This window comes from Bubalus kerabau, chromosome 8, assembly GCF_029407905.1.
Source record: "Bubalus kerabau isolate K-KA32 ecotype Philippines breed swamp buffalo chromosome 8, PCC_UOA_SB_1v2, whole genome shotgun sequence".
Taxonomy (NCBI): Eukaryota; Metazoa; Chordata; class Mammalia; order Artiodactyla; family Bovidae; genus Bubalus; species Bubalus kerabau.
Window position 1 is genome coordinate 57,154,843 of NC_073631.1, and position 12,808 is coordinate 57,167,650.

At 33.6% G+C, this 12,808-nt stretch overlaps 1 protein-coding gene across 1 annotated transcript in view; it reads right to left on the reverse strand.

Moving 5' to 3' along the window:
- Positions 1–12,808, reverse strand: part of FOXP2 (forkhead box P2) — a 624,182-nt gene that overhangs the window by 138,572 nt on the left and 472,802 nt on the right. Inside the window, exon 8 of the mRNA XM_055590318.1 lies at positions 8,929–9,003. Within this exon, the coding sequence (XP_055446293.1) occupies positions 8,929–9,003 (75 nt within the window). The remainder of the gene's footprint in view (positions 1–8,928; positions 9,004–12,808) is intronic.

Consider the following 12,808-nt stretch of genomic DNA (forward strand, 5'->3'; position numbering starts at 1 on the left):
TCTATCCTTCTAGTTTGATGAACTTCTGTGTTTTTGTTTTGTTTTTTCCCCCCTCAAAACTTTACCTCAACTAAACCTCTTCCATTTACCCATCCTCAATTCCTTGGTACAATGATTAAACCTCTTTTCACAGTTTGCATTGATTTTTCAGCCCTAAATTATGTATTTTCCAGTTTCATACTGTACACTTTTCAAATGCAGTGATCATTATTTTACTGAAAAATTTTGTAGCATGGTGAGTTATACATAGGATGTGCTTAGTGAATATGTGTTGAATAGAACTGAGTATCAGGGACTATGTAAGAATAATTCCAATTAATACAGACATACAAGATCAAAAGAGTGATCAATGTAGACTACATTGTTGAAAAAGTATTCATGTGGGGTAGTAATTGAGCTGGACTTCATATAACAAGTAGAATCTGATTGGCTGATCAGAAAAAGGAGGAGGTTACAGAGCAATAATAGCACAAGAAAAGGAATAGGGAAAAAAATGGAATATTGAATTTTGCAAACAGAAAGGAGATATATCAGGCAGAACACAACATTTATTCGTGAAATAATAGAGGATAAGGTAGAGACAGGAAAAGAGCCCAGTGGTAGGGGCACATAATTGCAAGGCTTAGGTTTGTAAAGCTTTATCCAGTGGACACTGGGAAGTCATTAAAAACTATACACAAGTTATGAGGAAAGAGAAAGGAGCAATTATTTATCCTATGATGGTATCAATAAAATAGAGTTTACATGCTAATTAACAATGATAGAATTGATCGTTCCAGACACTTTGTAGGACTTTTCTAGAAGCACAATTTCTCACCAAATTCTTATCTCTGTACTCATTTCTACAGCTTTAAGTAGTCAATTTACAACAAGTGCTATGAATATATTTTACAAGATCAAAGTTGTATGTTAGTCACTTAGTGTTTTCATCTGGTCAATTCAAGCACCCATTCTGAGCTTTGCCTATTTAAGTGGTTTTGATATTTCAATATCAGACTTAAAGTACTATATTGTCCCCCTTTTCTTTATGTTTTAAAGTCAGGATGACTCATTGATCACTTATTTTCAACTATTAAGACATAGTATTTGTCTGATGGATAGTAGACAATCTAAAAAGCCAACAAAATTCTATTTAGCAACTGGTCTTGCTTGTGTAGGAAATAAAGGAAAATAAAGAGAAAATGTAAAAGATTAAAACTGGAAGTATTAAGCATATTCTTCTAAAATTAGCAAGTAAATTAGCAATGTTCTTTAAAACTTTAAAAAATAAGTCTTTTTTTTTTTTTTTCCCTTTCCTTTCAGCTGAAGTCCTAACAAAAGAACAAAAGCAATAAATCAACAGTCTGGCAATTTGTGATTCACTTTATAACATTTCTGGGAGAATCATTAAAGATCCTTGAATTTTTCTTTCCTAAAACCTCAACTTATAAATAGGATTATCTCATAGATCTTATTGAGATCTTAAAAGAGTCTTTAAGAAATCACAAGTAGTCTGGTAATACGCACAGTAATTTCAAAAGTGATCATGAAACTTATCTGGTTTTTTAAAACCTGTGATCAGTACACGTGATTAGCAAACATTTAGAAAAACTGAATGGTTTCTTTCTTTGACATATATGCAGAATGAAAATTAAAATACACATATGTATAATATTATACATATGAACTGTGGCTCAAGAAAAAGAACTGTCAAACCATCAATAGTTTCCCCTTAATTCAATGACTAATGGAGAGATATAAGGAAAGTCACTTAGATTCTTTAGTTTTCTCAACTGTAAAACAGAGGAGTTGAATTAATAATTCTAAAGGCTCCTTTAAGCTAACGTGTCCTATCAGTCATCACATGGCTGAAATGCACGTTGTGTGGACACCCTCTCCTCTTTATTTTGGCGATGCACTAGGAGGGCATGACCCCTCTAATAAAGCAGAAGGACTACATGCATAATATACAGAAAGACAAGGTCAAACATGCAAAAAAGTATGTTTCCAGCCTCAGTATGTAAAAAAAATATACTTTTCACTCTTAAGAGAGTATGAGATATGCAACTTATAGGTAACATGGACTTAAGGAGAAATAATGATTAAACAACAGTACACATGTTAATTCTTTTATTTCTTTTAATTTTATATCGGTTACTGTTAGGTAGGTAGAATAGGAAAAAGGAGTCCAGAAAGGCAGTGGTTAAAAGACAAAGAAGGGAAAAGCCCACAAGAATAGAATAAAGGAAGGTCCGAGGACTGGAATGAAGATCACAGGTAGAACAAACAGCACTCCTGGCTAGCCCGATTTACACAGGGCAGGTCCAGGGGGAGGAGAAAAAACATAAAAAGAGGAGCCAAAGGGCCAGGTGTCTCTCTGTCTCTCGCTCTCTTTCTCTATCTCTGTCTCTCTCTCTTCTCTTCGCATCTTTTGGGTCAGCATGCCCTCACGCCTAGAGGATATATTTTCCTTTATTTTCTAAATAAAACTGAGCTGTAACACGGAGCTGTCCGAGAGCTGTGACACGGTCTGTCCCAGGGCTGTAACGCTGGTCTGTCACTTCAAATTTTTATTGTGATGAGACAGAACCGAGGAAATTACACACTCCCCCAGCAGTTACCTTTGTATTAAGAAAATATTCACTAGGTTTGCGTATATAACATTAAGTTCTTAAACCTTTGCACTTACTTGTTTATCAAATTTTGATATTACTTTGCCAACATTCTGTCTCAAATTACACAACCGTATGTGAATTTATGAATCATGCTTACTTTAATAAGAATTTATTTCCAATATATTTACCTGAGACTTCCTTTTCACTGTAGTATCTCTTAAGAATACTCTTAGTAAAGAGAACTTAAGATCTCTCAAGATCTCTTGAGATTTCTTACTCTCATTCTATACAATCTGTTTTAAGCCCCTCTAAATATTATACACAAAAATTCTAAATTAAAATAAAGATATTATAGTTATCCTGGAGTGTGATGTTACAAGACACTGGATCTGAGTGATAGATCACTTCTGCCAATATTCTCAAATATCCCACACTATCTCTCTTAAGAGAGAACAGGAAGCTCCCTGCTAGAATGATAATGACAACTTCGGGGAAAAGAACTTAGGAACGTAGTTGCAAGAGCTGGAGCATTTCATGCAGTTCCTTAATGTTAAATATGACAGAAGTTCCATCCTGAAAAGCTTAACAGACATTGTATAAGACTTTATTCTTTATTTTATCAGTAGTGTGAATCTATTTGCACCAAATTTATTATCATTCTGATAAGGAATATAATTAACTGAAGTAAACAAGTGCAATTTCATCTTAGTTGTATGGTGCATTATGTGATTATAGCATGACTGAATTCTGGTAATGGTAAGCTTTCTGAACTCCACTGGATAAAGGTTTAAAGTACAGTTTCATGTTTATATTTAAAGTACAGTGTGCAGTTTCAGGTTTATGTTTAAATGCCATTGGGAATCATGTACTGCTTAACTTGACATCCTAAGGATTAAATATATGAAAAATTTATTTATAAATACTTTTATGTAAATATATTGTTGCATGAATGGTGCCAATAATAAAAATGTGATTCTGTAATTTGTCAATACTGTGCATAACTCATTTTACCTAATGAAAATTTAAAATGTAAAAAATTTAACTGCAAAAGAAGAGAAAGAAAAATGAATTGTAAATAGAACTCAATAAAAAAAAATCCTTTTACATAACTGATCTTTTAGATATGTATGTGTATGTGCTCATGAGGTGTGCAAATTTATACACTAGGATGACTTGTTTTTGTGCCTTTCACTGACTATGCTACAATAAGTGATGTAGAACTATACAAGGAACAGAAATACAAGTAATAAATATAGAATATACAGTTTATCAATGATGTTAAGAAATATGCAAGAACTATAGAGTGAACTGTTAAAAGTTAATGCATATTATATTTCATATTTGTAGAGACTATCACTAGTAGCTCATTCCAAATAACTAAATGCAAAAGCAAAAATACATTCTGCTTGAATGGGCACCATAAATTCACATTATTGCCACATACATATTCTAGTGTGTGTATCAATTTATTTGATGAAAAATATATTAACAACAACAAAACCAGATAACTAAATAAATAATCCTTTCATCAGCCCCTGATTTCTGCCATACTTATGCTTTGGTGAATCATCAAGGGGAGTAAATTATTCATTATAAATTTCAAAGAAGAGTCTCCATTGAAAAAGCTCTGCCTTGGTCCTTCTTGGAACCAACATCAAGAGAATTCATGGCAGTCTCAAATATTGCAGTAAAATAGAAGGTGAGAGGCAAATTGCTCAAGAGAGGTGTCTAGAATGAACTGAGCTCAGGGAGCTACATCCCAGCTGAGTGAGGTGTGTAAAGATAATTATTAATATCTTGAGTTACACTAGGAAAGAAAAAGATTAATCAAGAAGTTGCATACAAATGTCAGTCAAGGCTTTAAAAACTGAAATCTTTATTCGCTTTCCAATGGAAAACCTAGAATGTTTTTAATAGTAGCTCTAAATACAGTCACTATAATATAGCATATTGGCATTAACAAATCATTTGTACTATAAGTGTTTGAAATATTTGATTATCTTAATTTTATATCAAAGGACTTAGTATAATATCAGTCCTATTGTAACAGGACAAATTACTCAAAATAAACATGATGAATTAACAAATCTGATCTACATTGCTTCAAAATAAATTCAAACTTATACTAACACACATTCACACTAATAACAAGCAGTTACATCTTGCAACATAGGTTTTATAGGAAGGAGTTTCCAAAAAATTTACCACAACATTATCCCATCTGGTTAATTGTCTCCAGCTTGTTAGTTAAAATTATCAACACCACTACTAAGTAGTAATTTATCTCTAATTCTTGGTTAATCTCTGCTAATACATTTATAACAGAAAAGGGAAGAAATTAATTGGTGATAAACTGGCACTCCACATGCATTCTCTAATTCCTTATTTTCATGTGTTCTGGCTGGATACAGACAGCTGATGGTACAATCACTTTTGCTACCATTCTTTTCCCATGATTTTCTTTGACTGCCAGAGGACATCATCTAGGTCCTGTGAGGCAGGGTTCTTTCTCTTTCACTCAGCTTAACAAATCAGAAAACATTTAGATAACTGATTTTTGTGAGTGAAAAAATTAGTGTGTGACTTAAATTAATGAGTACTTTCCACTCAGTAAGCAACATTCCCATCTTGGTCATGGCATAAGTTAATATCCAAAACCTCTTGCTTAGTGTTAATACCAAATATCAATACATATTTAAATTTATGTCAAACAGAATTGCCTCTTTGGTCCAAGCAAGAGTATATTGATGATACCAGGGATACTGACCAAGTCAGACATCTACTGTATACTTTCTGTGTGTTAGTCATTAAGCTAAGTGGTTTTGGGGTTATCAAATGTAAACCTATTACCACTCTATGAGGTAGATACTATCTACCTAATTTTACTATCTGTCCTAATTTTACAGATTGCTAACATAAGGCTAAAAAAAGTCAAGTAATTACCCAGTATTCAATTTAGAAAGCTGATTCCAGAGTCCAAAGGACAAATTATTTGGTACTGGGTAACATTTATGGAAAGCCTAAAAAGAGAGAGAAATTTGGAACAGAAAAAGATTCTTAAAACCATCATTGTCCTCTTTTCCTTAATTTCTCCAATCCACAATTCCCATCAAAATGAAACATTTAGGAGGCAATCATAATAGAGTCAAGATCTGTAGGGGAAAAGACCCGAGGTGGTCAATGTAATTTAATTTGAATGTGATACATAACAGCTAGACCAAGACCAACCAAGTCTAACTTTTAATTTATAGATCCAACAAATTTTGTTCATCAAAATATGCATATGATCCAGTGGTAAAGGTTTTGAAATTAAGACCCCAAAGACAAAGCCGGAGCATTCTGCATAATTGCCTTAACAGTTAGAGCCAACAGGCAGAGTCCTATGTAAAACAGTATTCCTATAGGTGTAAAAACCTGAAGTAAAGACTAACAGTACCATTATCTGCAGGTAGGTGCTAATAAGGGCATTCAGGCAGATGAAGTGTCAACAGGGTCGATCTCTTGAGGAGTGAACTTGGGTTACTACCATGTGGCAGGGAAACCAAAGGTTGTGAAATTTAGGATTGTAGCCAGGGAAAAAAGAAAGGCATCAATACTATTACTAAAGTCTGAAAGAAAAGTAAACTAAAGATTTGCCAGATTAGAGTTAAATATACGCCATTTGAAAAAACTGAGTGTGAAAAGCAAGTATTGATAAGTAACCTCTTGCAGGGAAACTCACTTACTCTCATATTCATGTCTTTTAAAGCCAGAACTCAATGCCTTTCTCTTATAAAATTCAAACTTATAATAAGAATATTAAATTGTTACTCTTAGAATATTAAATGTACAACCTATGGAGCTCAAAGATTTCCTAAAAAAAAAAAAAAGGTAGAAACAGTTTAAGATTTACAATTTTTAGGTAGAGATGATATAAGTAATTGTGGGTACAATTACTACTGCCCAGAATTGCAATGAATTAGGAGAAGGAAATGGCAACCCACTCCAGTGTTCTTGCCTGGAGAATCCCAGGGGCGGGAGAGCCTGGTGGGCTGCCGTCTATGGGGTCGCACAGAGTCGGACACGACTGAAGCGACTTAGCAGCAGCGGCAGTAGATGCACATTATACACAGTCTATTAGTGTAATCGCCAGTAATCTCATGGTGTTCAGACTTACTCAAGTACCACCCCAGCATATTAGTAATAATAAAATTTAACAAATACTAAGAGAGAGAGCCATGCTCATCACACAGAAACTGTCAACTACAAATAATAAATAGTCTGTTTTAGTTTGCATCTGGATTTTAAATCACATTAGACAGCCATTTTAGCTCACAAAAAGTTTGCATCTGATATAATCAATAAAGGAAATAAGCCCCTACTTAGTACTGAATGTTTCCCTGGTGCTGTGAAGTCCAGAAGCACCTTTTGCAAAGTCACTCTGTGACTAATCTGAAACATTAAATTTGGGTCACTTTAGGGATGGTAAACACCCGATCCATGCACCGTCATGCTCTTTTTACCCACCAACCACAGAAGACCTCACTAATTTATGCTGGCTTGCTTTCTACCTTGGAGACTAACTATAGTATCAAATACATGGCATAATCTCAGACTCTTGTTCAACACAGTATTCAAGACAGTCATGAACGACGTGGTATAACCCTGGAAAGACCGATACATTGGTGAGCTCACAAACTTGGGCTATAAATTCAGGCTTGCCATTGAGGAACTGCATGGCACTTGTTGGCCATTTATTTAATTTCTCCACAGTTTGTTTCCACTCAGAAAACATTTCAGTGAAAAGATATAGTGCTATAAATTTATATTTCTGTCAGTAGAATAGAGAATAATTTTTTAAAGGTAGAAGCAGATTTACATAAAGAACAAAATATTATTAGTTAAGCCATCTCACTCTTCAGGCTAAAGAAAACAATTTTTCCATTGAGATTATTTTAGGAAAAAGTGTTACCAATTAGGAATACTGCCTGCTTAACTTTTAATGCAGCATTTTTAAAGTATATTTTTGAATTAATCTTCTTTACTAAGTTAAAATACACAGCTATTTTTGAAGTTTAACTTAAATTTATTTTCTTCAAAACATACAGCAAAAACTTAGAAATTAAGATTATTTTAGTCTTTCACATAAATTTACATAATTTGAGCAAAACTTGCCACTACTTCTTAATTTTTGCTATTCTTCCAAAAGTTATTACTATTATTAGGAGGACAACACTTTAGAATTAAAATGAATGAAACCCTAAACTAGGTAATTTCAGACTATTATAAATCCTAATTTCATATACAAAATTTATTACCAGTCCCCTGCATTCAGTATTTCCATAAAACAGTATGTTGTCACTTTTTTCACTTCTATTTTTGCTTTGCATCTAACATTTTAAAAAATTTTTAAAGATTGCGTATTTTCCACAAAGAATAGCATTCCATGTTAATCTGACACTATTTTTATTGATAAAAATCTTTCTTTTTTTAACCAAGGTATGAAATTAGATATTTCTATTTTATTATTTGGTTATAAGTCTATAATCATAAATTAAGAAATATTACATATATGGTAGTAAAAAATATTTTTTGGGTGAGACAGTTTAGGAATATTCTAGACCATAGAACCTAAAAAACTACATCAATTCTTCAAGAAACAATCAAAAATTCTATAAATGAAAATATATGACTTACATATTTAGAGATTCCTTAGGAATACAGGTAATGTCCATGCTAAATAGAAACATGAAGTTGCTCTATTTAAAAATTCTTGAATGGCCACTTCAGGACTGCTATTCATTTCCAAGGCTAACTGGTATGTGAATTGGGTCACAAAAGCAATTTTCATTGAATATTATAGTCTAAAGAGACAAATTATACTCGGTGACAGAAGATGTAAAAAGAGGCCTTGGCATATTTATATGTTAACTTGCAGAACTCAGAATAGCAAAAATTCCCTAAAATATTTATTGTATTTATCCATAATCTCCATTTATTTTATGCATATCAATAACATCTCATCAAATTATTCCTAAATCTGTTCCAGAAAGCATAGTGGTTCAAGAAAAGTACAGTGGTGAAACAGCCATACACCCTTACATATGTAAAGTAAACTTTAATGTCATCAATTCACAGAAACTGTGATCTATAAGCGATGAAACATAATTGAAGTAAGAATATAAGAGCCAGCAGAAAAAAAACTACATCTGTGCCTTAACATTAGTCATCTCTTGATCATCTTCACGACTATATGGCAGTGGCTAACAGAAAATGACAGACCATCTATTTAGTGGGGTTGGGTCTACGGCCTTATATGTAGTAGCTGAATCTCTAATTGTCCAGTGTAACTTACTGCAAATGTGTTGTGAGGATGCCCATCACCAGAAGAGTGGCCACAGACACATAATTTTGTTTCTGGAAGCAATTCCTAGATTAAACAAAGAGAATCAGGAGTTGGCTTTTTTCCCCCAATCTTATGCTAATAATGTACATTATCATTTAAGAAAATTATTTTGGATTATTATCTTGATAGGTCAACCTAGATAAAACTATCCCACCTTTGTATCACAGCTAATAATAGTATAAATTTTAAAACTAGGAATGATTTGGCAGATGTTAATTTAAATATTTGAACATATGAATTAATCACTAACCAAAAATTATTGATCTACCATGATCTTGACTTAAGAATCTTCTCATTTCTAAGCTAAACTTATAGCCAATGTTAATAAATACTCCCACAACTTTAAATGGTACTATGATTTTAGAGTACGGGTTGCTATTTGTCTTTAAACTTTATCTTTTTCACACAAGCTAACTGTTGACTCGTCAATTACAACCAATATAAATGAACATAAAGCCTGTCTTGTCATGAAATGTGAGAACAATCACAAGAACCTCATTTAATAAACTGTCTAGGCTCTGCATTACTACAACACAAATATTGCCATTAAATATATATTTAAGACTATGGAGCCAAACTCCATAATCTCTGATAAAACCTGTTGAATTATGTCATTTGTATTGAAAACTACTCTATATACTCAAATGAACAGTTTGCATTTTTATCTGTAAAAGTAAAGTGATTATTTATTGATAAATGACATGAAATGTCATTTTTTACTAAGTAGTATTAGACATTTCAAAAGATTTTGTCTGAAGGGCAAAAGGATTACACTGCATTTGAATAGACCATGTGACAACACATCCTTAGACTTCATGTATGATATGAAAGGATGATCCCCATTCGTAAGATACACAAGGGAAATTATAAGTATATCAGAAGAGAAGAAAAGCAAGGAGGAATGTGGTAGGGGTGTCAAGGAGTATTTGTAGTGGTTTGATGCATGTAAATATTACATCTTATAAATAATTCTTTTCAAATACATCTCTGAAGTTCAGGGGCTCTGTTTAAGAAACGGATTGTATATGCTTTACATGAGTATGTGTCATTTTTGTTTCAAGATAAGAGCAACCTTAATTCAAACAGAAAAAAACAAAAATGGCTTCCCAAATATTCTTCTCCTCCAGTTTCATATGAAGAAGTATGTCACCTGACACTGGCAGATGAGGAAAATATGTTCAAGTTATATTTTGCTGTCAGAATCCAACAAACACGTTTTCATCTAAATTATTTTGTCAACAGCCTTGTAGTACCCTTGCTAACCTTATTTGGCACCAGTGAATAATTAGATACACAGGGGTGTGACTCCAATTGAAGGTGTTGGCATTGTAGCACTCTGTGAAAATATTAACTATGAGGTTAACTCCAATTTTCTCTTCTTTAATTAAATGCACATGGTACTAATGAGGTAACCTACTGTTCCTTGATAGCACTAATTAGCTAAGAGGAGAGTACACTCTCACACTGCAATTTAAACCTAAAAATAAGGTTGAAATATGCTAATTGCAGGCAATTTAAAACAGTACAAGTTGAAGAACTAGTCATAATAAGAGAAACTGACTGCTTTACAGTTAGGCAGCTGTAACTTTGGTTAAAATCAAAACAAGCCACATGATTTTTGGACTGCTATTTAACAAGGTCATACACATCTGAAAATTAAAAAAAAAAAAAAAAGAAATGCTACTCCATACCACAGAAATGAACCAACTAACAAAAAATGCTCAGATCGACATTTGTCTACCTAAAACCAAAAATGGTTAGAACTCCAAAAGTGCCTCAACACTATTTATATTTAGTGCTGAAAATGAAATTCCATAAGTAAGCAACATCACCTTAAGCTCTTTCAAGAGCACCCAACTTAAACATTGTACTTTGTGTCTCCAACGCAGACAAAACATGTTGGGTGCTGGAGGTTTGCCATCCCGATCACAAGCTCTGAGGGAAGATTTAGAGATGACTAAAAAACAGGACATTTCCAGACCAGATACAAGTATACTGATAAAAATACACAAAAGATGCTATGGAATAAAATGGTGTAGGCACAATTTAAAGGATATAGGTGCCAAAATTATCTGAAGGATTTCATTGTAAGAGGGAGATTTTTGCTCCTTTACTTCTACAGATTGCAGTTATGGGTTTGATTGAGAGCAGCCTGCAGCATCACTGTGAGAATTTTCTCCATTCTCAGCTCAAATGACTCATAAATGTAATTTCAGTAAATCTAAGTATAATCCAAACATATCTTCTTTAATTGTGTCTCAAAAATTTACACAATATGATTTCAACCGATAACCACTGAGGTAACTTTGACAAACAAAATTCTAAAGGACCTTCTGAAGCCATTGCATATTTTTGTTAATCCGAAACTTTGTTTAACCAAAGCAATCATCAGCTGACAGTGCCAAATCATTCCTGTTGCTGGAGATAAAAATACAGCAAATAAAAATGATACTGTCATTAATCTATCCTTGGAGATAAAAGAGAGAGGACTGTCCCACAGTATGGACTTGCAGTGACACTTCTGTGCAGTCATTTTGCATCCAAATTATAAGTTTAAACAATCAAAAGAGTTGAACAAACAATAAAAAGTCAAAAATCAAAATTTGTAAAAAGAGAAAGTCAACTTAATCTTATGTTTACTGAAGAACAATACCTTGGAAAAAAGTAAACCGTTTGAAAGGTCAAGTCTTTTAAGTAACTCCCAATTAGTAACTCCAGGAGTTAAAAGGATGTGAGACTAAACTGCACTGCCATTAGCCCATCGTCACGTCTTGCCAAAAAGCTTGGTTGAAGAAACTGCTTTGAAAAAACCCACCAAGCTTCTCCTGGCTGTCCTAGAGCTCTCTACAACAGAAGGAGACAGAATGTTGGCAAGAGATGCTAATCAACCTCCAACCAACTATGCTTGAACAGATCCATGAGGTTGCAGGTCTGTAAAAGGGTAGCAAGGCAAATGAAATCATACAGTCATTGGAGGCAACCTGACATGGTCCAGCAAATCACAGGGAAACACAATATGAATGGATGTTTTAAGTGTTTGCATCTGTTTCAGATAAGCACCAAAGAACATTTTAAGAGTGAAAAGGCCATGACAATGTACTGGAATGGGCTTTCAACATTAACTTCAGAGGAAATCTATTCTTCCATTAAATATGGATCATTGCAATTTTCCGTTAAAACAATAAAGAGTAAATCGTTCTGTGTTGGAAATGAGAGCACTGGGTCTGGAGACAGTCTTCTAGGGTTCAGATCCTGACTCAACACTTATTAGGAGTGTGACCTTGAGTAAGTTACTTAGCTCTCCTTCCTCTCTGTCCAGCTTCCCAGGTGGCTCTAGTAGTAAAGAACATGTCTGCCAATGCAGGAGACATAGAGATGCTGGTTTGTTCCCTGAGTCAGGAAGATCCCCTGGAGAAGGACATGGCAACCCACTCCAGTATTCTTGCCTGGAGAACCCTGTGGACAGAGGAGCCTGGCAGGCTGTTGTCCTTAGGGTTGCAAAGAGTCGGACATGACTATGAAGCATACTTAGCACATATGCATACCTTTCTGTCCAGAAAGGGAATAGTAAATAACAAGGTTCTAAGGTTGTTAAATACACTGATTTATAAAGTACTTAGAACACTGCTAGTATCCATATGCTTAATGTCTCTTAGTTATGTACTTATTACTATTTATTAGCTATCATTATTGCTTCAGAATATTCAATTTTTTTCAAATAAAAAATTATTAAAGTTCTACTGTATATAAAAAACACTGTAAAGGATGCAAAATTTCCCAAGACATTCTATCTGCATTCAAATAGCTTTACATTACTATTAGACTTCAT